The 27,119-nt window shown below is 36.7% G+C and overlaps 1 protein-coding gene across 4 annotated transcripts in view; it reads left to right on the top strand.

Moving 5' to 3' along the window:
* CAPS2 (calcyphosine 2) overlaps positions 1 to 26,691 on the top strand; it is a 36,261-nt gene extending 9,570 nt beyond the window's left edge. Inside the window, exons 6-19 of one of the 4 annotated variants that reach the window (XM_070755730.1) lie at positions 1,301 to 1,333; positions 1,632 to 1,820; positions 2,782 to 2,904; positions 4,862 to 4,929; positions 7,699 to 7,818; positions 10,813 to 10,887; positions 11,569 to 11,664; positions 11,788 to 11,881; positions 15,833 to 15,951; positions 19,418 to 19,488; positions 19,924 to 20,078; positions 21,433 to 21,552; positions 22,101 to 22,197; positions 25,547 to 26,691. In XM_070755730.1, coding sequence (XP_070611831.1) covers positions 1,301 to 1,333; positions 1,632 to 1,820; positions 2,782 to 2,904; positions 4,862 to 4,929; positions 7,699 to 7,818; positions 10,813 to 10,887; positions 11,569 to 11,664; positions 11,788 to 11,881; positions 15,833 to 15,951; positions 19,418 to 19,488; positions 19,924 to 20,078; positions 21,433 to 21,552; positions 22,101 to 22,197; positions 25,547 to 25,722 — 1,536 coding nt within the window. In that variant the 3' untranslated portion in view covers positions 25,723 to 26,691. The remainder of the gene's footprint in view (positions 1 to 1,300; positions 1,334 to 1,631; positions 1,821 to 2,781; positions 2,905 to 4,861; positions 4,930 to 7,698; positions 7,819 to 10,812; positions 10,888 to 11,568; positions 11,665 to 11,787; positions 11,882 to 15,832; positions 15,952 to 19,417; positions 19,489 to 19,923; positions 20,079 to 21,432; positions 21,553 to 22,100; positions 22,198 to 25,546) is intronic. The other 3 variants (XM_070755731.1, XM_070755734.1, XM_070755732.1) reach the window with 3 other exon arrangements.
* Positions 26,692 to 27,119: the final 428 nt, after the last annotated feature.

Raw genomic sequence — 27,119 nt, 5'->3', positions numbered from 1 at the left:
ACAGCATTCCTGTCAAACAGACAACAAGTAGTCAAAATAGGAAGCACCATATCCACCCCCATCCCAGTTAAAAGCGGTGTTCCCCAAGGTAGTGTACTGGGACCAACGCTCTTCATTCTCTACATCAATGACCTTTGCGATTACATCCCAAGCAACTGTGTCCTCTTCGCCGATGATGTAAAACTCTTCAACACCACCGATAACACAACTACTCTCCAAAAAGACCTTGACGCTGTTTCTGAGTGGTCTAACACATGGCAACTCCAAATCTCAACTAGCAAATGCTCTGTCCTACACATTGGGAAGAAGAATCTGAACTCCAAATACGAACTGAATAATCAAATTATCACAGATAATCCCCATTCGGTTAAAGACCTTGGTATACTAATAACAAAAGATTTAAGTGCCAAGCCTACTGCAACAATATAGCCAAGAAGGCTTCAAGAGTTGTAAACCTAATCCTACGTAGCTTCTGCTCTGGCAATCTCACACTACTTACCAGAGCTTACAAAACTTTTGCCAGACCCATCCTCGAATACAGCTCATCTGTTTGGAACCCATATCGCATCTCAGACATTAACACCCTTGAAAATGTCCAAAGATACTTCACCAGAAGAGCCCTTCACTCCTCCACTCGAAATAGAATACCCTATGAGACTAGACTTTCAATCCTGGGCCTAGAAAGTTTAGAACTAAGACGCCTTAAACAAGATCTAAGTATTGCCCACAAGATCATATGCTGCAACGTCCTGCCTGTCGGCGACTACTTCAGCTTCAACCACAACAACACAAGAGCACACAACAGATTTAAACTTAATATTAACCGCTCCAAATTTGACTGTAAAAAATATGACTTCAGTAACCGAGTTGTCGAAGCGTGGAACTCCATAGTGTCATCCCCAAACCTCCAACACTTTACCCTTAGATTATCTACGGTTGACCTATCCAGATTCCTAAGAAGTCAGTAAGGGGCAAGTACAAGTGCACTAGAATGCCTTCCGTCTCCTGTCCTATTGCTCTTCTATATCTCCTATACCTTTCCTCTATTCCTATATCTCCTCTTCTATTCTTTCATTGATATATTCTATTCCTATATCTTCTTTTCTATTATTTCTTAGATATATTTTACTATGAGTATCTCCTCTATAACCTTCATCATGTATTTTACTATGTGTATATTGATATATACCCACTAAAACCCTCATTGTGTATTGGACAAAATAAATAAATAAATAAAAATAAAATAATATTTAATAGAGAGTACTGTAAATATGTATTTTCCTCCCTCTTTATTGTATAGGCAGCAAGGAGACCTGGCCTGAAGAAAATTGAGGTAAATAATTTAAGAAGTAAATGAATCACATTTTAAAATAACAAATATGAACTTTTTTTGTAATGATGGTGATGATATGTATATATTTATTCTACTCTGAAACAAATCCTATTAGTAAAAAAATGTAACTACATTTTCCTCTTTTTTTGCTTTCGATTTGTAGTTACATCTAGCATCTCTGCAAATCTGAACAATCTTGAGTTGGACAATTGATAAATATTTAAATAAATATTTAAATATTATGTTTAATTGATTCAGATACTATACCATTATTACTGTTCTAATTATTTATTTGCAGCTTTCTTCAAAGGAGCAAAAAACAATACCAGAAAATCTGCCACTCCCAACAGACATATATAAACTGAAGTATCAGCAATATGAAACAGAAATGAAAGAGGGTTATAAACAGTATTCTCAGAGGGCTGTGAAAAAGAAAATAAAGAATAACCTGTTTCATGAACTTCCAGACAAGATAGCTGAAGAAAAGGTAACATTCATATATTACCCTAGCATAACAACTCTATCTAAAATACTGTAGGAGAGATTAGCTTCACTAAAGCAAGTATATAGCATAAGATATAATAAGAACAATCTGGAAGATAGTGTATAAGATTTTTGTCATGGACAATTGTAGGAGTTAAGTCTTTTCCCCCCCGCCTTCCCTCAAATTCTTATTTTCCCAACATCTGCCTATTCAAGTACATTTCCCCCCTTTGAAGCTCATTGTAGTTCCCTCTCTGTTTTATAGTTCCTTGTTCCATTTCTTTGCATTTTAATTTAGATATAGTTGATTGGCCAATTTGCTGTTTGCATTTTTGCCCTTGGTGATTTGTGAGTTTGTTGATAAGGACCTGTCTTGGTCTTCTAGGATGGTCACAATTTCCCCGTTGAAACTATGGTTAAGTCTGTCCACAACTTATTAAATTAAAAAATTTTCAGCATGTCTTCTGACTGCTAGTTGATGTTAATAGACTTGTTCCGCTCGTCTTCTGCCTGTTTGTCTTATATAGTTATTGTTGCAATTATTATACTGTACATTGTCGATTACTTCTGTTGTTTCTTATGGGGCTACTGGGTCTTTTGGTTTGCTAGGAATGTTTTGAAGGGCTTTAGTTGGCTTGTGTGCTATGCTGATTCCATGTGGTTGTAGTAATTTCTCAGATATGTAAATATTCAGCAATTCCTTTAAGGTTAGACATAGCATTAACATGTTTTGCAAAATGGATTTCTATTTATTTTAGTAGAAACAGCTGCTGTATACAAGATTTATGAATGTATCAGTATTTATATTCCTTTGAATTTCTCAAAAATTCAAGACTAGTTAGATATAGAAAATATGTATAGGTTACTTCCTGTGCACATCTTAGCAGCAGGGAATTAAAATGAAATAAATATTAGTGATAACACTCAACAATTTCATCCAAATATCATGTTTTGTTCCCATATAGGATTTACAACCAGAAAAACAAAGAGTGGATGAATTCACAGTTCTTGATGAGAAAGCCCTTTTACAGCAAGGTTATACAAACAAACCATATACTATGCAGCATAGCATAAGAAAATTTGATGTTGTAAGTTTAGTAGGCTAAATTAAAGTGCTAGAAAATTAGCATATATTGTTGTAGCTAAGCAATGTAAATAAATAAAATTAACCCAACATAACTTGATATAGCGCCTTTCTAGCTTAAGTACATAGATAGTGATTTTTTATTGTGCACAGATGAAAGGGAGTCAGTTTGGTCCACTGCTGAAGGCTCCAGGCTAGAAAATGGAATATTGTGAGTTCTAATACCATTTTAACTATGAAAGCCAGTTGAGTGACTTTGGACCATTCACTCTCTCTCTCACCCAACTCACCTTTAAAGGATTGTTGTTGTAGGTAAATTATGAGGAGGAAGATGTATTGGATATTTTCCTGCTTGAGTTATTTTAAAAATAATAAATGTGGAATACAAATAAATAAAATGATACTGCTGTTGAATCTATTTTCAGTTCATACTATTTTTACTTTCCATTAAGAATTTAAACAAAACATTATTTAAACAATTTGAAACGCTGAGTTTAATATGTATCAAGATGACATAGAACCAGTTTTATGTCAGCATTTTCATGTTCATGCATGGTTTGATGACTGAATTGATACTAAGAAATATTTATTTATTTATTAGATTTATCTTCCCGCTTTCATTTAGGAAGGCAAAGCAGTGCGCATAATGCTATGTCTTATTTCTCTTTTAAAAGATTTGTGTGGTGGTTTTCTGAGAAAATTACTCTCAAAGTCCTCCAAAGTGTTTCTGTGTATGTGGGTATACTAGAATCTGAGTCCTGATGCAGCTTTTTAACAACTACACAATGAGTAAATTTTACTTTAGTTACAGTTTAGGATAAATAATTATGTCTGACTCCAACTTGAAACAAAAGTAATACTTTTTAAATTTTTTGATGAAATCTGCCCTTATTGTAGCTATTTACATTAAACCCAAGTCAATAAAAACAATGGGTTTTTTTCTTAGATTAAGATTCTGCATTAATTCTTTGTAAAACCTTATAACAAGGTACTGTTTTATATCTGTTTTATTTTTAAAATAACAGTCTTCACTGCTTCTTGTTAAGAGTGCTAAATCCTATGGTTTATTACACTTGTAGCAATACTGTTGAAAGTACAGTGGTACCTCGGTACTCGAACGCTTTGGTTCTCGTACATTTCGGATAACGAACAAAATTTTTGGCAAAAATTTGCTTCAGTATCTGAACAAAAATTCATAGATAGAGAAAATTTTGTTCATTATCCGGCAGCTTCAGGGGGCTGAGGAGCTCTATAAGAGCTCCAAGCTGCAGGAAGGGTGGGGGCTGCTGCAATCCCACTCCTTTCTGCTCCTTTCCTTCCTCAATGCTTCCTCTTATTACCTATAAGCAGCTGCAAAAACTTTCTCCCTCCCGGCGGCTGCAACGGCTTCCCTTCGAGGAACAACAGCGCCGGGAACGTCACATGATGAAGGGAAGCCGCCGGAGCCATCTCAGCAGTTGCCGCCGCTCCAGCAGCTTCCCTTCATTATGTGACGTTCCCGGCGCTGTTGTTCCTCGAAGGGAAGCCGTTGCAGCTGACGGGAGGGAGAAAGTTTTTGCAGCTGCTTACAGGTAATAAGAGGAAGCATTGAGGAAAGGAAAGGAGCAGAAAGGAGTGGGATTGCAGCAGCCCCCACCCTTCCTGCAGCTTGGAGCTCTTATAGAGCTCCTCAGCCGCTTTAAGCTGCCGAGATTGCAGCAGCCCCCACCCTTCCTGCAGCTTGGAGTACCGAATGTATTTATCCCATTGGAAATAAAGAAAATAGATTTAATTGGTTCCCAGCGAGTTAACAGGGGCTGGGAACCAATTAAATCCATTTCCATTATTTCCTATGGGATAAATAAATTCGGTACTCGACCAAATCGGTTCTCAACTACACTTCTGGAACGAATTGTGGTCGAGTACCGAGGTACCACTGTATTTAAATGGAACTTTTATTCTGTTCAATGGTTACTTTGCAGGAAGAAGTAGCAGATGAAAGAAAAAAACAAGCTGTGGTAGAACAAGTGATGTTAGATCAATTGTGTAGGTAAGATAATAAAATGCTAATTAAGTAGCTAGAAAAGCACTAATATATAGCAGGGCTATGTATTTCCTCTGAAAGAGATGGTTCACAATAAGAAGAAGTACATACAAAATTGTATTATTGAATCATTAAAGTAGCACCTTTTTGCGTAATACTGTGGTTGCTTCTGGTTATCTTACATATAGTGTTGATTTATTATATTACTTGAAATTACTTGATTTACAAGGTCAAATCTAAACAAATGGAATTGCTATTTAATACAATATTTGAACCTCAAAGTACAATGGATTAGTGAATATGAGACCTGTTTGGGGAAGTAAATTGTGAGATCAAATAATTGGTTATAAAGAGGAATTAAAAGGCAATAGTATTGCTTATTGTTGCCATTATGGAAACTTGGTGGGATGAAACCCACAAAGGGAATTTTGGGTTTTACCAATTAGACTGATAGATCTTTATAGAAATGGCTTGTTCATATTATTATGAAAATGCAAAAGGTAGTGTGATTTGATGTTAATGCCTTATAAGAGAGAATAGAAGAGTGAACCAAGAATAGGAAAGTGTGCCTTTTACTTCCTCAATCCAATACAAAACCAATCTTGAATACAAAACCAATCTCAAATGCAAACTAATCAATGCAAAAAGCGTTGAATTCCTCCTCCTGCTAGACACTGACACCTTCAACATTATTTTTGTCTGTGAAACATGGCTAAATGCATCCTGCCCCAACTCCATCATCACATCAAGAAACTATCTTGTCTTCCTCTCCGACCGTGAATCCCACAGAGGAGGCGGAGTAGCTATATTCTACAAAAAGTCACTAAACCCAAAAAACATCCAAGTTGCACATGATCTTACCCTCCCTGAAACTATTGTCTGTGATCTATCCTAAATGCCACACTTCGCTTCCTACTTTGTTACAGAGCCCCTGTCTATGACATCACCCATGCAAACAAATTAACCTCACTACTAATGTGGGCAGCCTCCTGCCCATACCCATGTTGAAGCTACAGGAACTTTGGGGAGGGGGAGGGGGAAGTGAGCATGCAATATTGGAATTCGACATAATATGCAAGCACAAGCAATAGAACAAAGTCAAACTAGAGTCTTGGGATTTAAGAGAGCTAATTTCAAGGAGGAGAAGAAAAATAACAGCTCTCTAAAGAAACCAGCATGGCTGCATAAATAACTCTAGGATAAATTGAAAGGGGAAAAAAGGACATAACTAAAGCAAGATTATCAGCAAAGACCCCATGCCTGCAAAGATGATGTGAAGAAAAGGAAGGCTTAAAATGAACTAAGACTTGCGACAAAAGTAAAAAATAACCAAGAAAAACTTCTTTCAACATGTAAAAAACAAGAAAAAATTCAAGGAAATGATTGATACATTAATGAGAGAATATGACTGAAAGAGTAGTAGATGCTTGGAACAAACCTCCAGCAGATGTGGTTGGTAAATCCACAGTAACTGAATTTAAACATGCCTGGGATAAACATATATCCATCCTAAGATAAAATACAAGAAATAGTATAAGGGCAGACTAGATGGACCATGAGGTCTTTTTCTGCCGTCAATTTTCTATGTTTCTACGATAAGAAGGTGACAAGCAGCAGGGAGAAAACAGAACTGCTTAACTTGTTTTTTGTATCCTTCTTTACACAAAAGGAAAAAAAAACCAGTCCAACCTATCAAAAACAATACTGTAAAAATCTGGTTAGGAATGCAAGTTAATATAGGCAATAAAATGGTAAGTGAGCACATGTCCACCCTAGACAAAATCAAATCACCAGGACCAGATGGATTACACCCTAAGGTTCTGAAGAAACTGGCAAATGTGATTTCAGAACCACTGAATTATATCTTTCAAAGATCTTGGAGCACTGGGGAACTATTAGAGGGTTGGAAAAGAATTGAAGTAATTCCCATCTTAAAAAAAAAAATGAAGGAAAAGATCCAGGAAACCAGAAACCTATCAGCCTGACTTCAATACCTGGGAAGAGTTTGGAAAAGATACGCTATGAATCAGCGAACAGCTAGCTAGGGGTTTCCAACTGGGGATGTGATATGATATTCCAGGGGGTGCACAAACTTGGGTTTAGAAGTTTCAAAATTATAGTGTATATGCATAATTATATGCATACAATGAGTTACTTTTGTAAGCGGTGCAAGAATATATCACAAGCGTTCTAGGTTTGCAGGGTATAGAAAAGGTTGAGAACCCCTGACCTAGAGGAAAACAAAGTCATAACCAAAAGCCAAACGAGAACCAGATGGATGAGGTCAAGAGAACGGGTGAAGGGACTGCTTTAGCATTAAAATATTGACTCCACATTTTGAACAATAATAATGTATGAGCAATCCCATAGTATCACACTGTACTGGATACCTGTATTTACTGTATTATAAGCAAATTTGTGCAAATGCCTTGTAGTATCTGTCACTGGAATGTTTTTATGAACTCTAACATTAGGTTTTATGAAATAGATAATAATTTATATGAATATGTAATATTCATAATACTTGAGTTTTGCTAACAAAGAGGATAATGTATAACGTATTTATAATCCTATCAGTACAATTTAGAAAAGTTGCAAGGGACAATTCTAGCACTTTTACGTACATGAAAAGTATCGGTAATTTTATTGATATTTGTCTGATTGAACAATAGTTATTTAACATGTAAAAATTAATAGTTTAAAAAACTTGAAGTGAAACATTAAATAGGTTTATATCTTAATTTGATAAAACCAGTTCCGTATTATTTTTTTTAGAGCTGTGATAAGTGATCCAGAGCAAAATGCAAATTTAGGTATTTATAAGATGGATCCTATTCTTCCCGGATTAAGCACAGCACCTCTACGCTTTAGAAAAAGATCATTACATGAAACAAAGTAAGAAATGTTATTGCACTATATTGCTTTATGCATAATGTCCCCAGAATTATTTCATTATGAATCTTTCATTATTCTCCATGGCATCCTCAAGAGAGTTCAGGATGGATAGCTGTAGTCCTCTAGCTCTATGATTGAGTTGAATTTCTGAGAACCGCCTCCCTGCCAACGGTCCCCAGTTCTTCAACTCAGTCCGAGCTCTAGAACACTCAGGAAATCGCTCCTGAGATAACTAGAGTTTATGCTGAAAGTTTCAGTGGGAAAATCCTGGTGGCCATCACATTGGCCAGGTAGATTTCAGAGTTGGCAGCCTTATTGTTATGAAAAGACCTGTGAGTGTTTCACTCGAACAGGGTGGTTCAGTGGTTTGACCCTACCTTTCTTCCAAAGGTAAGCTCCTTGTTTCACTGGGCACAGATGTTGATCTTGCCAGATTTTTGTCCCAGGCCGCTGCATGTCTTGGAGCAGACTTGGCACACTCTGGATGTGAGGTGGGCCCTTTGCATTTGCATATCCAGAATTATTTCCTTCAGGAAAACCAAATCCCTGTTCGTGTCCTTTCAGCTATCAACTCTAGGCCACAAGTTCACACCTTCTATGGTGGAATGTTGGCTATGGTGGAATTGCAGGCATTCCCAGTTTCCCAGGGAATCACGCCTCACTTGACCAGGAGTATGGCCACAACCGCTGCTTCGGCCACCCAAGCCTCAGTGGAGGAGATATGCAGGGTGGCAATGTGAACTTCTCCTTTGCCATTCCTTCACCGTTATAGATTAGATTCTTTTGCATCGGTGGAGGCGGCCTTTGGCAGGAGGATTCTACAAGAGGTCCACGATAATAAAGGAATACAGGACCATTCGGATGCCTGCCCATAGGGCATGCCAAGCTTTGCTATGTCCCATCCTGGACCCTCCTGAGGATGCCATGGAGAAGGGGTGTTGGTCTTACCTGATACATCAGTCTCATGGTGATCCGAAGGAGAGCCAATATCCTCCTAGTGGTCCTTTGCTCCTGGCGCTGGTTGAGGTTCTGAACAGACTCGGAATGACTGTGAAAGCATTGTGATGCCTGTCTGAACAGGTGAATTTTGAGAGAAACAGACTCCTGGGGAACCTGAGGTGTTGCTTTGGCTTCGTTTCGAACTGGGGATCGTTGGAAGGGAGGAGGTCCTCAGAAATCCAACTCAGTCATAGAGCTAGAGGACTAGGGCTACCTATCCTGGACTCTCCTTCAGATTGCCATGAGAAGGAGGATATCAGGTAAGACAAACATCCCATTTCAGATTGTGCACCTAAATAAATCTGTTTTTTTGTAATAGTAATTTTTATCTAACAATGGTTTTTAGCTCTTTTTAAAACTTCCATGCATTCTACTATATGTTTAAATTATAATGTATTATTCACCATTTTATAGTCCTGAAATAAATTAAAATCCCATGAGCCAAGAAGGCCTATGATTATTAGTTTCATTATTTGTAGCTCATGCCTTTATGCAATTCATTTGTAAAATATCGACTGTTACTTTAGAGCATTTATTTATTTATTAAATTTGTATGCCGCCCCTCTCCGTAGACTTAATCAACTAGCATAGAATTCATTTTTTAAATTAAAAATAGAAAATAAGGAAGGCATAATACAAGTTTATAAAATTATAATGAAATTAATTAGGTAGTGGGTTTCCATCAATCTACTACTAGAATCTGGCATCATCCACTCATAATGAATGAAGGGCAGGAGGAGAGTCTGCATAGTCAAAATGTTGTACTTAACATGGATATTTCAGATGTTCAATTATGAAACTAACTGCCACATGAAGTGATAGATTCCAGCTTAACTTAAATTCATAGATGATAAGACTATCAAATCGTTATTAATCATGTGACATCAAAGTAGCATGCTTTTAAAAACCAATTGGTCTGAAAAAGCCTAGAATAGTGCTTCCGATTAGTATTTAATTAAACATGGCTAGAAATAGATTAATCATGGTTGGAAGCTGGATGTGAGAATTAAATAGATCAGTAATTCCAACTATTCTACTATCTTCAACTGTTTTTATAAAACTGTACACCCCCCCCCCCCCATCTAGAATTTAATATGCTCTCTGTGAATCTCTAAGGTATGTGATTTCTCTCTCTCAAAATGAACTAATCATTGATAGTGTTTCAGATATACTATCACTGGGTCTAGAGATTCACATGTATGGTGCAGTCCATACGATGATTATGTTGATTTTTGTTGGTGCATTGTTTTTATTTTGCCTATAGATTATATGTATATTTTTGTTTTACTGATTTTATGGATTTTTGATGTTTTATTAGTTATTACTAGTTTCCTATAGTCATGAATTTGATAAATAAATAAATAAATATTCCACTAGTTTCTTTTCTGGCTACACTGAATGATAATAGTTTCTTAGCACATTTAGAATAATAATTTAATGTTAATATATAAAATTTGTGTAATGTCTCACTAATGTCTATTCAACTGTGTGTTCATGCAACCAAGAACTAGGTTTTCCTAAAATATTCTAGGAATGTTTTAATTGCTGTGACTAATTTTGTAAAAATACCATTTTTATTTTATTGAAAATTTGAATTATGTATAGTTGCATATGTATAATTGCATATGCACATATATTTTATTAAATAAATAAAATCAACTTTACTGCTAATAGTACTGAAGTACATAGTTTGAATCTTTAGTAAGAATTTGTTTAACATTGATACCTACTAGAAAGACTTAAAAAGGCTTCATATTCTTGAAGATACCATAAATAAGCAGGGAAAGTATACACAATTATGTAGTTCCACTGAGATATATAACCTAAGCTTATTTCTTGTGGCAGTAATCAGAATTTATGTTTTGTCTTTGCTGTATCTTTTCATGATAACTCTCTTGAACACTATTCATGAACGTGTATATTCTACAAGCAGTTGGCATGCAAAATGACTTCTTTTACTTGCATAATACATGATATTATATACGCTTCTTTCAGAATTAGGACTAGGTCAGCACTGACGGAAAATATGCTTTCTAACAAATTACGGTTTGATGGTAGATTAATATCAAGGTATGCATATAAAAGTTTAAAATATCGTTTTCTATTCAGAAGTTGCTACTTCCATAACCATATTTTAGTGCAATTGTTTTCCAATACAATAGCATAGCAATATTACAGTTTACATTAGACTTTCATCCAATGTTATTTATACCTCATGATGATCTTTATGAAATCATAATCAGATACCAGCTAGAATGATGATAAAATGCTGACTTCCCTGTGTATGTAGGACAGGTATAGTAGTAAATAGTATTGGAGTCCTTTAACTGAGTTTTGTGGATCTTGTGAACACAATAAATTATTCTATTAATCATTCCCCCTTATGTCATGATCCAGCAATGTGATCTATTGCAGTAATTGTTGGTCTAAATTATTTTACCTTAAATACTAAAATGTGTGATGTTTGGTCCTTAGATTTGTTAATCGAGTGGAGCTTTGAGGAACTGAAAATGGAGCACTTGTAGATAGTGGGCCTACCTAGAAATAACATGCATTTCCCAGTTCTCATATTCTGACCAGGATTAGTGGAGAACTCTCAGGAGAAGAACACATTGATTAAATTTATATCTCATAAACTGTAGTAACATGAGGTTTGCTTAAAGTGTAATATTTTTTTCTGTCTGCTTGGCAGTTAAGGATTCATTCTGCTTTATTTTTAAGAAATCTAATCCTTTTTTTCCCCCATTATAGAAATGGACGTGATGCTTGTCGAGAACTGATTGGATTTTACTTTACTTGTGACAAATCTTTAACTATTTATGAATATCGAAAGTTTGGTAAAAATAGGTATACATATATACATATATATACTGTATATAGATGTAAAAATCTCAGAATTTTAATTAGCCATTGATACTTAGTAAAATAATTTCAAGGTTTGGGGGTTTTTTTTGTTTTAATTTTATGCAGGACAAATGCTCTACCATTCATTCTGAAGGGTGTTTATATGCATCAGCGTGGACAGAACAAAGGAAAGCCATACAATCTTAATGATTTCTTTGTTGTAAGTATTGTTGTAAGTCCGGATAGGAGGAAAGTATGAGCAACTTTTTGGGTTCTGAAATTGCATGATTGCAGAATAGTGGATTTTAGCCTATGCAGGTATATGAACAAAACAATGGTCTTGCAGGGTGGAGAGAAATAGACTGTTTTTACAGGAGTAAAGGGAGAAAATACTTTTAAAAATGTATCACTGGTTTTGTTTTTAGAGACTTTTTGAACAGAACCTTCCTCATATTAAGGAAGGAAGGTGTTCGCTTCCTGTAAACCAGTGCTAAGAATATTCTGATGTTGAAAATGTGAATATGCTAAAAATAATCTCTTATCTTATAGTGATTCTGCTTGAAATAATTGAATATGAACAGGTCAAAAGCTATTCATTTTCAGTGATCCTGACCAAAATCTACTCTACCTATGGTAGAACGTATCTTTTCCCCACTTGTTGTACAGTCACTAGGTCATGTCCGATTCTTTACTATCCCATGAACCATAGCACTCCAGGTTCCCCTGTCCTCTACTGCAATAAATTCATATTTATTGCATCAGTGATGCTATCAGATTGGTGACATTTCATCTTTTACTGTCCCCTTCTCCTTTTGCTTTTGAACTTTCCCAACCTCAGGGTCTTTTCCAAAAACTCCTCTCTTCTCATTAGATGACCAAAGTATTTGAGCTTCAGCTTCTATATCTATCCTTCCAAAGAACAGTCAGGGCTGATTTCCTTTAAAAACTGATTTGATCTCCTTGCAGTCCAAAGGACTCTCAAGAGTCTCTCCAACACCACAATTCAAAAGCATCAATTCTTCAGTGCTTTAGCCTTCCTTATAGTCTAATTCTCAAAACCATACATCACTACTGGGAAAATCATAGCTTTGACTTTGTCAGCAAGGTGATGTATCTGCTTTTAATATGCTGCTTAGGTTTGTCATAGCTTTCCACCCAAGGAGGAAATGTCTTTTAATTTTAGTTTCATGGCTGCAGTCACCGTCTGCAGTGATCTTGGAGTCCAAGAAAATAAATTTTATCTCTGCTTCCGTTTCTTCCCTTTCTATTTGCCGGGATGTGATGCGACCAGATATCATGATCTTAGTTTTTTAAATATTGAGCTTCAAACCAACTTTTTTTTCACCCGCATTCTTTAGTTCCTCTTTACTTTCTGCCCTTAGAATGGTATTGTCTGCATATCTAAGTTTGTTGGTATTTATCCTGGCAATCTGTCATTTTGCACGATGTACTCTGCATGTAAGTTGAATAAGCAGGGTGACAACATGCAGTCTTGTCATATTCATTTCCCTACTTTGAACCAATCTGTTGTGCCATGTCAAGTTCTAACTTTTGCATCTCGAATAACATACATGCTTCTTGGGAGATAGATAAGGTGATCTGGTATTCCTATTGCTTTAAGAATTTGCCATAGTTTCTTGTGATCCACATTGTCAAAGGCTTTAGCATAGTCAATGAAGCAGTAGAGTTTTTCTGGAACTTCTTTGTTTTCTAAATAATTCAGCAAATCTTGGCAATTTGATCTCTAGTTCCTCTACCTCTTTGAATTCTTCCTTCTACTAACTTCTATTTCAATTTATTTCAAAGAGCATAGGCAGTACTACCCAGAACATTGTGGGCTGGTTTAAGATTGTCAGTAATGAGTAGGTAATGATACTTTATTTTCAATTGTTGTTTTTGTTTTTTTATGAATATTTTCAGTGTTCATTGTTAGATGGATTATTAATATGATCTGTTTTTCAAACTATGATTTAGTGTACTTAGAGAATGCAGGAAGATATTTTTTCTGATTACATCAATCAGATCCACAATCAAAGTAATATTCCAAAAGATCTTACTTTAATTTAGTTGCAAATAAAAAAAATCCTTGGTTTTTTAGTTGCTTTAAGGCTACATAACTTCTCTTTTCCACAAGAGGGCAGATGGCCAGCTGAGAACGAATACTGAGCTCAACTTGTATTTATCTTTTAGGATTAAATGAATAGGATTGTGTTGCTTCCTAAAGTGATTAATCCATATTTATTTAATTTTGTAAAACATAAACCAATTTTTTAATCAAAGTGTTGAGAATCAAAACGCCTGCACTGTGATTTCTAAAAATGGAGGAATTTACTGGTGGTGTTTATGGCTGGTTTCTGTTGGGCAATATTTAGGATTTAAGTCCAATACAATATTCAATATTTACACCATGGGGATTAAACCCTGATGCCCAGCCTTGCCTAACAAAGGAATTTCTTTCAAAATATAGTTATTTGTCTCTTTTTTTAGAATTCAAGAAATTATTACTAATAACAGTATAGCAATGATGTTCATTAAAAGAACTGTACACAATTTCAGGCTATAAAGACCATAGTATCATTTGTCACTGTATTAATCTGACAATAATTTGGATAATAAAACAATATTAACATTGGAATTCACAGCATAAAATCTTGGGAGTATGAATTTATACATTAAACTGAAGAAGTGTTAACTACAGCAGATAACATGGTGTTCTACATCCTTGATATAACCATTCAATGAATATTGGAATGGAAAATACTAATGCCTTAGTAAGGCATTAGGAAGGGGAAGAGTTAATGAACAACCCTATTCTGAATGCCCGGGTTTGGAGAATGCTGAGAAGACAAGAGCAGCTGCGCAAACGCAGAAACAAATTATAGGTCACAGGTGATAAGAATTAATGACACTGCCACAACCTTGAAAAAGGGGAGGATTGGAGTGATTTGTACATTCAGTTTTGGAGAAAGTTTGATAAATTGTGGTTTTGTGTTTGCTGTGGATTTTTGGACATTTTGACATTTAAGCTGTGCGTTACTTTTGGTTATCTTAAGCTAGAAAGGCTTCTGCACTGACTGGAGTAATTAACTCTGACCTATTGAACTCTTAAACTAACATTGCTCTGAAATTCTGTGGCTTGTAGCCTTCTGAATATAAAGAACAAACATTGATTTATTTTACAAGCCTGTGTGTTTGTTTGATTAATTACTTTGTTTCTGGGTGGCCTGGGGCCAGGCAGAAATCTATCTATCTATCTATCTATCTATCTATCTATCTATCTATCTATCTATCTATCTATCTATCTATCCCTCTCTCTCTCATCTATCTATCTATCTATCTATCTATCTATCTATCTATCTATCTATCTATGTAATTAAGAGAAAAAAGAAATCAATTAAAAGAAAAACACAAGAGGTATTCATCTGAAATTACTGTATGAAAAAATCCATATGGATTTTCTTCCTGATTCTTTGAAGATTATAGATTTCTCACAATTACATTTTTTCTATATAAAGGATGTTACATCTGCACACAAATGGATGTCGACTAATTGAATCAAAATATTACATTCTTTCCATTTATCAGATAAGTTACAAAAGAACTTGAGCAACTGAATGACTTAAAATATTTTTCTGTTATATGAGAAACATAATTTTTCTGTTCTGTTCATATATAATGATAAGGAATTCAAAACCTTATTTTTTTTTGCTTCCCTTGGATCACAAAAGGATATTCTAGTCTTGAATTTATAATCATCTATTCCAACTCTTTTCAGCTGTGTGATATAAATCCAGAAGCAGTAAGTACAACAGTCAAAGTCATGGAAGTTAGATGTTGCCTGATAGTAAACAAGAGAATTGTGAGAGAAAAGTGGCTTATTTAGAAGATGCCATTTGGAGACTGAGAGGGAATATACAAAATATTCATATATAATTGGACAGGCATGCAGTAGAAAAGATAACTGAAGAAATAATAGTAGACAGATGTTGTCCATTAAAATTATTGTCCTTACAGAAAACTGAAAGGATAACATAGAATATTTTGTCTTGCTTTCTAGTTTCTCAAAGTCAGACATATTTGAAATAATTCACCTCTTTAAGAGTACTGATATTTTGTGGAATAGACTAAAATTGACTGTACTTTGAAATTATTCTTAAATTATTGATCACAGGGGGCAGACCTAACTTTTTTGAGCCTTCAGCATCCTAGCCTTCCTGAAAGCGTTATGCAGAAACCATTGTTTGTAATCCGTGTCACAAATATTGATGAAATGGCTAGAACCTTTCTAAGGTAAGTTGAATTAGACTGTCTGCTCATGAATCATCTTTGTTGATCAAAAATATTTTATATATCTATTGGCTTGAGGGTTTGTTTGTATTTCTGCTGCATAAATGTTAATACATGATTAGAGATACACAAAGCAGAATGTTAATATATGACTGTTTGTAGAAGATAGAAACTCCTCCAGAACACAGAAAAAATGTGTGAGTACATCGGACACTCATGTTATAGCTAATCACAGTTCCTTCTAACGTGTGTGTGCGCACATGTGTGCACACAAAAACAACCCACCGCGCAGCCTTTTCCAAGGCCGCGCAAAGGAGATGGGTGTTGGAGTTGGGGGAGGGGAGCAACAAGAAAAGTGTGATTTTTGTTCTGAAAGTCGCACACGCATGCGTGCACAGTCCCCATCCCCCTGCCAGCCAGCGGGGGTGGGGAGGCCACAACCGAGAAGCTTGGCACTGGCCCATCCATGGTGGGTGGGGGTGGCTGTAGCTCCCTTTCCTTCTCCCACCCCGGTGCCTCCCGCCGAGGAACCCGTGGCACCGGCTACCGGCAGGATGATTGTCTGTGGGGGGGGGGGCGTGGATCCACGTCCCCCCGTGCTGCCTGTGCTGGCAGGATGGTCATCTGTGGGGGAGTGGGGGTGGATCCACGTCCCCTGTGCTGCCTGTGCCGGCAGGATGGTCATCTGTTGGTGTGTGTGTGTGTGTGTGAAAGATAGAGAGAAAGACAGGGGGAGAGAGAGAGAAAGAGAGAGAGAAAGAAAGAAAGAAAGAAAGAAAGAAAGGGGAGAGATAGAGGGAGAGAGAGAGAGAAAGAAAGAAAGAAAGGGAGAGAGAGAGAGAACAACAAACAGCAACAGAGAGAGAGAGAAAGAAAGAGAGGGAGAGAGAACGAGTGAGAAAAAGAGAGAGAGAGTGAGAGAGAGAGAAAAGGGGGGAGAGAGAAAGAGAAAGAAAGCAAGAGAGAGAGAGAGAGAGAAAGCAAGAGAGAGAGAGAAAGAGAAAAGGAGAGGGAGGGAGGAGGGAGAGAAGGAAGGAAGGAGAAATAGAGGGAAAAGGAAGGAAGGAAGGAAGGAAAAAGAAATGGAGGGAACAATGAAGGAAGAATGAAATGAATGGAGGGACGGAGAAATGAAGGACTCTTTTGGGGGTGTGGTAATTTTTTTAAAAAAATTCTCTCAACATACATTCAAATAATACAGTGTACCATCTAATTTTCCATGAATAAAATGTGGTATTTTGTTAGTAACTAATATCAATCAAAAAAGTTGCAAAAGTTTTTTTTTCTAATGTTGTCATCCATCTACATTCTTTTCCTTTAATTAAATTCCCTCCTTAATATTCCTTTAAAAAGTACAACAATTATATTTCTAACTTATTAACCATTATGCCAAAGTGCTTCCTTCTTTCTTTATATATTTTTATATAAACCAAGAAAACCTTGTATAGCCAATCAGATGTTAACAAAAGAAAAAAAACAAAACATAAATATATACAAATTTCAGACTTCTCCCCCCCTCTAAATAGTCTATTAAATGTAAGAGATTAGAAATCAATAGGAGTTATTTGAGGAAAGAAAAAGAATATGCTGTAATCTTCAAAAATAGTAGATTAGAAGATATAATGACTAAGATTATACATCACTTTGATATATACAGTAATGTAGTTTGTTTGGTTTGGTTTTGGTATGTTTTATGAATGTAGAGATGATGAGTACTAAGTTGTAAGATAAAGGGAACACTCAAATAACACATCCTAGATCTGAATGAATGTTCTGTACAAAGTTGAATGTGCACAACAGCATGTGAAATTGATTGTCAATCAGTGTTGCTTCCTAAGTGGACAGTTTGATTTTACAGAAGCTTGATTTACTTGGAGTTATATTGTGTTGTTTAAGTGTGCCCTTTATTTTTTTGAGCAGTGTACATTCAGTATCTTCTAATGGTATATTTCTAGCACTAGTAATTAAAAAGCACAATGTTTGTTTTTTGCCTTTGCAGATTTAATAGATTCATTAAATGTTTTTATATAATGTCTGACTGAAACCCCATTTTTTTCTGGTCTGGAGTCCTATATGGCTGCTTTTATATACTCAAAACTCATAATTGAAATTCATCTCTTTTGATAAGGTGAACTTACTTATCTAGTGGACTGTTTTACCTGTGTACTAATGTGGTTAAGATGTAGCATCAAAGTTCAAAAGAAGGGCCTATACCCCATTATATAAATTATCAGTCTGAGCTATCCTTTGTTCAAGCTGAGTGAGTTTTAATAATCACGTTCACTGGGTTTTCTCTTAAAAAAATAAAGGTCTGTATTTTAAACTGCCCCACCTTTTAAGAGTTTGTTGAATCTTTGAAGCTATCTTACAATGCTTTACTACCTGCATATATTCCAGAATAAAATACTTTCGTATCTCTCTACATTTGGGAGGCTAACTTTAAAACTTTAGGATAAGTTTATTTCAAATATTTTAGATAACATAAATACAGTAGTACATCGTGATACAAACCCCTCATCATACGAACTTTTTGAGATCCGAACTCGGGGTTCGGAATTTTTTTGCCTCTTCTTATGAACTTTTTTCACCTTACAAACCCGCTGCCGCGAATGCCGAACCCAGAAATTTGGCAAAAGTTCGAGTTCAGGTTCGGGAGGCTGCTGAGAAGTGCCGCCACCCAGCTGTCACCTTGCCAGAAGAGCCGTGGAGCTGTCGGCCAGTCGGGAGGCTCAAACGGAGGTGGGGAATCCCAATAGGGAATTCCAGGGGCGGAGCTTTGACATCACGGAGACGTACTTCCTGGCCGGCCGAAACGTGGACTCCAGGAAGGAAGTCTCCATAACGTCAAAGCTCCACCCCTGGAATTCCCTATTGGGATTCTCCACCTCTGTTTGAGCCTCCCAACCGGCTGACAGCTCCACAGCTCTTCTGGCAAGGTGACAGCCAGGTGGCAGTGCTTCTCAGCGGCCTCCCATACCCGAACGCCAAACCCGAATGTTTGCCGAACTTCCGGGTTCGGCGTTCGGGGAGAACGCCGAGAAGCCCCTTGGCTGTTTCGGAAGGTGACAGCCAGGCAGCAGCGCTTCTCGACGGCCTCCCGAACCCGAACTTTAGCTGAATGTTTCGGGTTCGGCATTTGGGAGAACGCCGACAAGCACGCGGCTGTTTCAAAAGGTGACAGCCGGGTGGCGGTGCCCAGCAGAGCGCCATTTTTGAGATTTTTTTTTTGCTTGCATTCATTGGTTTTACATTGTTTCCTATGGGAAACATTGTTTCGTCTTATGAACTTTTCGCCTTACGAACCTCCTCTCAGAACCAATTAAGTTCGTAAGACGAGGTATCACTTTACATATAAAATATTTTACAAATCAGAAAATGTGTTTTTCCTAATTTATATGTAGAATATAATACATATTTATGAAAGTAACCTTCTGTATTTAGGACTGCTTAACAAATGCATATATTTTAGGACCCATAATGTCAAAAATGAGGAAAATCCTTTCGAAGATGATCGGAAGAAAACTATGAGGAATATTCAAGGTTTGTATATTCTGTTTGCTATAAATATTTCTCTGAATTCTATAAAAATATTTTCATTAAACCTAGATTGTACTTTATTCTACAGCAATTGTCTTTCAGTATACTTTCAGAATAAGATTTTGATTGTAGGTAATATAATTTTTGCTACAGAAAAAATAGTGAGAATTTTCTTTGATATTAGTAACGTTCTGTCAGAATGGAATAAATCTTTATGTGTTGAATATCCTTTGATAAATTCTGATCATCTCCAGTAACTTTCTAATATAGCAAGATTAAAAAACAATTCTTCAGTTTATCATACTATGTTATTAAAAGGCAATGTTGAGGTAGACTAGGTCATACTTTTACATATTTGAAAACAATTACTGTATTTAAGAGAAGTACTTAAGAGAAAAAGGCATACTTTTAATCAACCATTTAAAATTTCTTCTCTAGATAATTTGAGAACAAAATTAAGTAAAAGAGGAGTTCGTATTATTTCAGGACTCGGAAAATATTTCCGTCAACTGGACAAGGAGAAAAATGGAAATATTACAAAAGCAGACTACAGGCAAGCACTAAAAGTATTTCACTTAGAAGTGACTGAAGAGGTATGTCAATATCTTTATATAAGAATGTGTATTAAATTGTAGGCATTACTTCAGCATGGTGGGATATAATTCATGAGCAATTTGCAAAGACTGAAAGATATAATTTACTGAAAAGGAATAGGCCAGACAAAGTGGGATGATGAAATGGCATTGTACTGTATTTCAGATTTGGGAATTTAAGAAATTCCAATTAGAGTTTTCATTTGAGGGGAAAATAGTGATACTATTGCAAAATGGCCTGTGGACCACCTAACCGGGCAGAAGATCTTAGTAATAACTTCCAGGGCTTTCATGGGCTATTTTGTATTGTGCTTTTACAGTCATTATGTTTATTGCTTACTTTCTTATGTGTTTCAATTTGATATTACTTCACATAAATTATAGTTAGCAGATTGGGCAATATGAATGCATGCATATATAAATAAGCAATATAATACTAAAATAATCTTAGTTACTTGGACATTCATGGAGCTTGGTGAACAATGCAATTGCCCTGCAGGCAGGACAAGCCTGCTGCTTACTTTCTGCTGCTTATTTTACGTCATCTGTTGATATATGCCCCTGTGGCCTACCTGAGGCTACTCTGGGTTTTATGAGGCCTTCATTCTTGAAGTAGCTTTGAAAAATGCTCTTCTGTGTCTCTGAAAACCTTGTGAAAGCATGCCCCATTCTTGCATGATTTTCAAAGACTCCAGAGAATGTGTGAGAGCACAGCCCTCTTGTGCAAATTTTGGTGGGTCTAAAGGCTGCATGAGAGCACATCCCATTCTTGCACACTGTAGCCTCCAAAAATTGTACAACAGGACACATTTTGAGAATATGTTGTTGTTGGATTGATTGATTGATTTATTTATTTATTTTTTGATTTGATTTGATTTGATTTGATTTGATTTGTATGCCGCCCTTCTCCGAGGACTTGAGGCGGCTGAATGGATGAATGCTGGCATGTCATCCAAGACATAGTGATATATCATTTTTGACCTGCATGCTATAGGCTTATCATCACTGTTCTAGCCAATAGGAGAGAGCTGTAACATAAACTAGAGATGAATTAATACTTACTTACCTAGTTGTTGCTGTTGTAGTCAATATGATGAAAGTGAATGAAGCTATTTAGTCTTTTTTTTCCCTTTCTACAACCTGATGGATTGTTTGACCTGCTGCTTTGGTGACATCTGGAACACTAACTATTAATGTTTATATTTTAATATTTACATCAATTTTTTTAAAGACATGCCCAATTTTCAGATGAATGCCCTGAAGCATTAATTTGGGTTTGGCTAGTATTTATGTCACAGTACTTATGTTGTTAGTTGTGCATGCAGCATTTAATTTGACCGTATTTTAAATTTAGGAATTTGAATCTTTATGGTTAGTTCTACATGATGACAATAATGGTGAACTTGATTACACTGAATTTACTTGTGCTATTCTTGGAGAAATGAATGAATACAGAAAAGCATTTGTTAGGAAAGTAAGTAATTATTTTAAGACTATAATTCATGTATTAAAAATTGAATACTATTAGTTTGTATAATGCTTCATTGGTTTTGGAGAGGAGAATGTCAAGATTTTTGGTTTACTTTGAGAAAAATTATTTCTGTGTCATCTAAAGAAAATTGTCGGTGTGAAAATAAGTGAGTCAGTGAGAAAAGTCTTTACTGTTAATGCAATGGAGAAAATGTGTTAAAGAATTGGTAGTGTTGACAAAAAAACCCTTTCAGATTTCTTTGCAGAAAATATATCGTTATAAGATATTGATTGAACAAAACTTAATGTCCTGAGGAAAATTTAAAAGCTTACTTGCACTGATTTCAGTTAGGTGTACCCAATTACTTCTTTAATTTTTTTCCCCCTCAAACATTTATGTAAGGTCAGCTATTCCACAAATATAGATTCTACATGTAGCATGTTGATTTAATTTTGTTAATTACTTTGTTTATTTTTATGTAAAAATACAATACGTGTATAAACATTTGTTCTATATATTTGATGCTCACATTTTTTTCTGATTATTTTTAGGCTTATATGAAGCTGGATTACAATAAAATTGGCAAGGTGCCTATGGTAGATATCAAGAAATGTTATTGTGCTAGAAAACACCCTCAAGTTATAGCAGGTATCTACTGTATATACTACTAAAATTCTTGTTGTCATAACTAGGCAAAACAGTGCATTAGAAGAGCAACCATTTTTGATTCTAGGTACCTCAAATCAGCTAATTTACAGATCTAAAATCTGGGACTCATACTTCCAAGAGAATGAAATTTGTGGTTGTTTCAGTGCTACTGCCTGTTACTGCAGTCATGTGATCTTCATTTCCAGTGTTCCATGACAGTTTCCAAGCCAGTTTTGCAGTTCCTCACTTTATCTCCCACTCAGGAGCAGCCACTTCCTTGTATCCTTCTTGACTTATTCCACTCTTCTGCAGACCCTACCCGTCCCACCCTCAACTCTTGTACACTATGGACACCTTTCCCAATCTACACAGTCATCAGTGCACCTTCCCCAACCCATGCTGCACCTATGGGACCCATCCACAGATTCTTCCATATCTAGATGGCATCTCCTGCATATCTCATGTACATTCCTGACCTGCACCCCTGTGCATCCCCTCTCTTGGTCTTGCAACTTCTGCTGGCTTCCACGCTGATTTTCCTCTGCAAGCTTCACACAAGCAAATTGAATGGGAAGCTGTCAGGAATTCAAGAAAAGGAGGCGGGGGATGGGTGGATGGAAGGAAGGAAGGAAAGGTGTGGAATGATGATAATAGCAGATTGACAGGGAGTGAGGGAAAGAAAGGGGGGAGGGAATGAGAGAAGGAGACATGGAAGTAAGAAGAAAGGAGGTGAGGGAAAAAAGGAAGGGAAAAAGAAGGGAGGGAGGGAGAACAGGAAGATAATGACAGAATGACAGGGAACGAGGAAGGAAAGAAGAGAAAAATAAATAAATGAAAATGATAGGAAGGGGTAGAAGAAAGGAAGAGGGAAGATGGTAGAAAGGAAGAGTGGAAGGGAAAAGAAGAAGGAAGATCAATTTCTGATGCTCCCTACCAGCTTCCCACAAGGAAAGTCAAGGGGAAGGCAGCAGAAAGTTGAAAGTCACTGCCACTCCCACTGCTTTTTTGCCTGTCCATGGTCATTCTGTTTTTCTGTTTAGGTAAGGAAATATCTTTGAAATGATGAGCCAACGTGTCACAGGTTGTCTAGTTAATAATTTTATTGGTTTGTATTGTTACCATTTCTTAGATGCAGGGAGATGATAGTCATTCAGTTTAAGAAAAGCTTTAATTTATTATATCTGCTTTGGATAAAGTGACCAGTAACATTGGTAAAGAGGGACACCATTGACCGGTGGGGGGTGGGGGGAATGGGGGAGGGGCGGCAAACAATTTTTATCTTCCTTTTTCTTTCTCCGTTCCTCTTATTCTCTCTCTCTCTCTTACTCTCTCTCTTCCTCCCTTTCTCTTTCTTTCTCTCCCTCCCTCCAACCTATGGGACTACAACTCCCATCTCCCCTAGCCAGCCCAGAATTTCCTTCAATTTTTTGGACTACAACTCCCATCTCCCCTAGCCACCCCAGAATTTCCTCCAATTATTTGGACTACAACTTCCATCTCTCCTAGCCAGCCCAGAATTCCCTCCAACCTAATGGACTAGAACTCCCATATCCTCTAGCCAGCCCAGAATGCCCTCCAACCTATTGGACTGCAACTCCCATATCCTCTAGCCAGCCCAGAATTCTCTACAACTTTTGAATGAGGGAGGCCTTGACCGTTACTTTTTAGGCGCTGCCTGCTCCATTCTGCGGCCAGAGGCTCTCCACATGGTGTACCCCAACCAAGGCACGGTGCTCTGCTTGTCAACGCTGAAGGGGCCAGACAGGGACCAAAGAAGCAACCCCCCTTCTTTTCAGAAAATTCTGCCCGCAACTTCCTTCTGCTACTGACCCTTTAAAAAAACCAAGCACGCCTCCTCTCCCAGGGGGCTGTTGCTGGACTCCAAACACTCAGCTGAGTGCGGTGGGTGACTTCAGAAATACCCTGCCCCCCCCCCCCCAGGCCCTCCAATTGGCGGAAAACGCATTGATCCCAAACGTGCATTGGTCTTTCTGAGTGCCAAACCGGGAACACGGGAGAAGAGGGAAAAGAAAAGTATTCTGCATGGGTGCCAAGGCTTATAGTGGCCAGCAAGTGAGTTGGGGTGATGTCACAGCCACAAGAATGTGGAGGCAAAAGGTCATTGTGTGCCGTGCCAATGAGTGGCTTTGGCAGAAGGGATGCATCTTGGATTGTGTAGTTTTTATGACTCAGCATGGGTTTAGGGTGTTTAGTTATCATGGTGAGCTATTGAATCCTTTGCAGAGTAGTGTTTATTACTTCTGGGTACAGGTGGCTCACTTGGTGAGCCCCTTCTCCTCCCCTTCCTCTTCTTCCTCTGCCCTGCTGAGCTTGAGGGAGTCGGCAGCTAGGTGCGAAGGCTGAATCTGGAAGTAGGAATAGGAAAGGGCTGTATTGCTGAGAGGCCAGAGTGGCCGCCACCGCTGGGTACCTGTACATGGGAAGCCTGTAAAGGGCATGCCTGTGGGTGCAGCGCCATGCAGCCTTGAACCCCCAGAGCGTCATAGGATGGGGGTGTGAGTGCTGACAGGGAGCACCAGCAGCCATGCCACCTATCTGCTTAAAAAAAAGCGGGACATTTTTGAAATGATGCGGGACAAATTATCCAAAAGTGGGACTATCCCGCTAAAAGCAGGACATCTGGTCACCTTAGCTTTGGATAATCACTATCTTAGTTAATATAATTTCAATCTTTTGGGGCAAATTTACATTCTACCTTTAGTATGAATTATTTAGTTCATATGCAGTCTCAAATATTTGTCTGCTGAATGCAGTTATGTTGTCAACATAGACAGCATTCCTATGTTGATCAAAAGAACACCCAAGACCAGATTCATTTTTTAATTAGCTGCCAACATAATGATGCTGTTTTCTTTCAACATCTTTGGAAATCTTTGCAACCTGAACATGCCCAGGGCCTTCAATTGGTATATATTGTAGTCTACTACATTTGGAGAAAGACATTATAAAGCTTGGGATAAATGTGGACTTAAAGTATGAGACAGAATTATTGTAAGCATCTGTGCAGTGACGTTACAAAACAAAGCAATACCTTTGTTGTACATTTGCATACTGATGTTGTATGCAAGTATCTTAGTAACAATTTGCATTGTGACAAGAAGATAAACTTTTTGTCATTTGCCTCCTGGACTCATACACAAGTTACTTTTAGAAAGATATTCCTTTAATTTTCTATCTTAATTTGCTTTTCTTTAGAAGTCTTTTTTGTTTGATATATAATATATCTTTAACATACTATAGAACACAGATTTAATTTTTATTTTTTAATGTTTTATTGCAGCTTTGACATGCTTAGTAACAACTTTAATAGTAAGAAATATTTTAACAGGTAATGCAACAGAGGAAGAAATTAAATCTTCATTTCTTGAAACTTTGGAGGATGTCTGCAGCAATCCCAGTGAAGTTTCCTTTGGTGAATTTGAAGACTATTATGAAGGATTAAGTATTGGCATTCTGAATGATGAAGATTTTATTAACATATTAAGGAATCCCTGGGGAATTTAGAAATGAAAAATATAGTGTAAAAATTAGGAATAGGGACTCTGAACATTGTTAACTTTTGAAGTAGCTTTAATAAATTGGTGTTTGTAATCTGAAGATACAGTAATATTTAAAGCATGGGTTGTTTCTTTTCCTGCAATATTAAAATAGTATTTTTAAAAATCAAAGTGCCTCAAACTATATCCCAGGTAATTAAAATGTTTAATCAATTAATTGTGAAACTGGGTAAAAGAATATATACATGATAGAACCATAACATTGTACTATGTCAAGGGTATAGTTAAAATAATTGTATCACAAGTCATATATGAAGGCCATTTATTAAAATGAATATTTTTATTTTGATTGTCCTGTTAGTGACTCTTTTAATCCCACAATACATAAGCATAAGCATGAGCCAGGGTGGCGCAGCAGGTAGAGTGCTGTACTACAGGCCACTGAAGCTGACTGTAGATCTGTAGGTCAGTGGTTCAAATCTCATCACCGGCTCAAGGTTGACTCAGCCTTCCATCCTTCCGAGGTGGGTAAAATGAGGACCCGGATTGTGGGGGCAATATGCTGGCTCTGTTAAAAAGTGCTATTGCTAACATGTTGTAAGCCGTCCTGAGTTTAAGGAGAAGGGCGGCATAGAAATCGAATAAGTAAGTAAGTAAGTAAGTAAGTAAGTAAGTAAGTAAGTAAGTAAGTAAGTAAGTAAGTAAGTAAGTTTAAGTTGATTTTATCTATGCAGATAGAACAGCATGTTTAAGTGATTTCTCCCCCGCCCCCTGATATATTTTGTTTTAGTTAATCTAGGGCAGTCAGTACAGAAATGCCTTTATGAATATATTCTTAGCATTTTTAAAAAGGATATGTATGTACATAGAAACAAAAGTGTCTCTTTGTGTACTTTGTAATTCACTAATTCCATTGTTTATACATATTATAAAATATAATATGCCCCCTGACCAATAAATGTGATGCATGGTGTGATTGGATTGTCTGATTGAGTAATACATGGGGTTTTTAACTATAGTTTTTTTAATGTATTAGATTTGTCTTGTAGGCTTTGTTTCTATATTTATTCTGTGAGCCGCCCCGAGTTTTCGGAGAAGGGCGGCATACAAATCTAATTAATTAATTAATGCTTTTTAAATTCATCTAAATAATGTATCTAGATTTTTTTAGTATTTATTTTTTAAAAATACTGGTATATTCCTTCAGTATGTTATAATTCAGGTTTAAAGTTATAAGTTAACTTTGCTCAAAAGTATTCAGTTTAAATAACAGCTTAATTGATCTTTAATTTGTTGCCAGAATCTTTTAGGAACGAAAAAAACAACAACAACCAGATTTATCCTGTTAAATCTAGACATGCAGATGTGCATTTTTGGAGATCTATAATTTAGAATACCATTAAT

This window comes from Erythrolamprus reginae, chromosome 6, assembly GCF_031021105.1.
Source record: "Erythrolamprus reginae isolate rEryReg1 chromosome 6, rEryReg1.hap1, whole genome shotgun sequence".
Lineage (NCBI taxonomy): Eukaryota > Metazoa > Chordata > Lepidosauria > Squamata > Dipsadidae > Erythrolamprus > Erythrolamprus reginae.
This window is presented reverse-complemented; position numbering and strand designations above follow the sequence as displayed.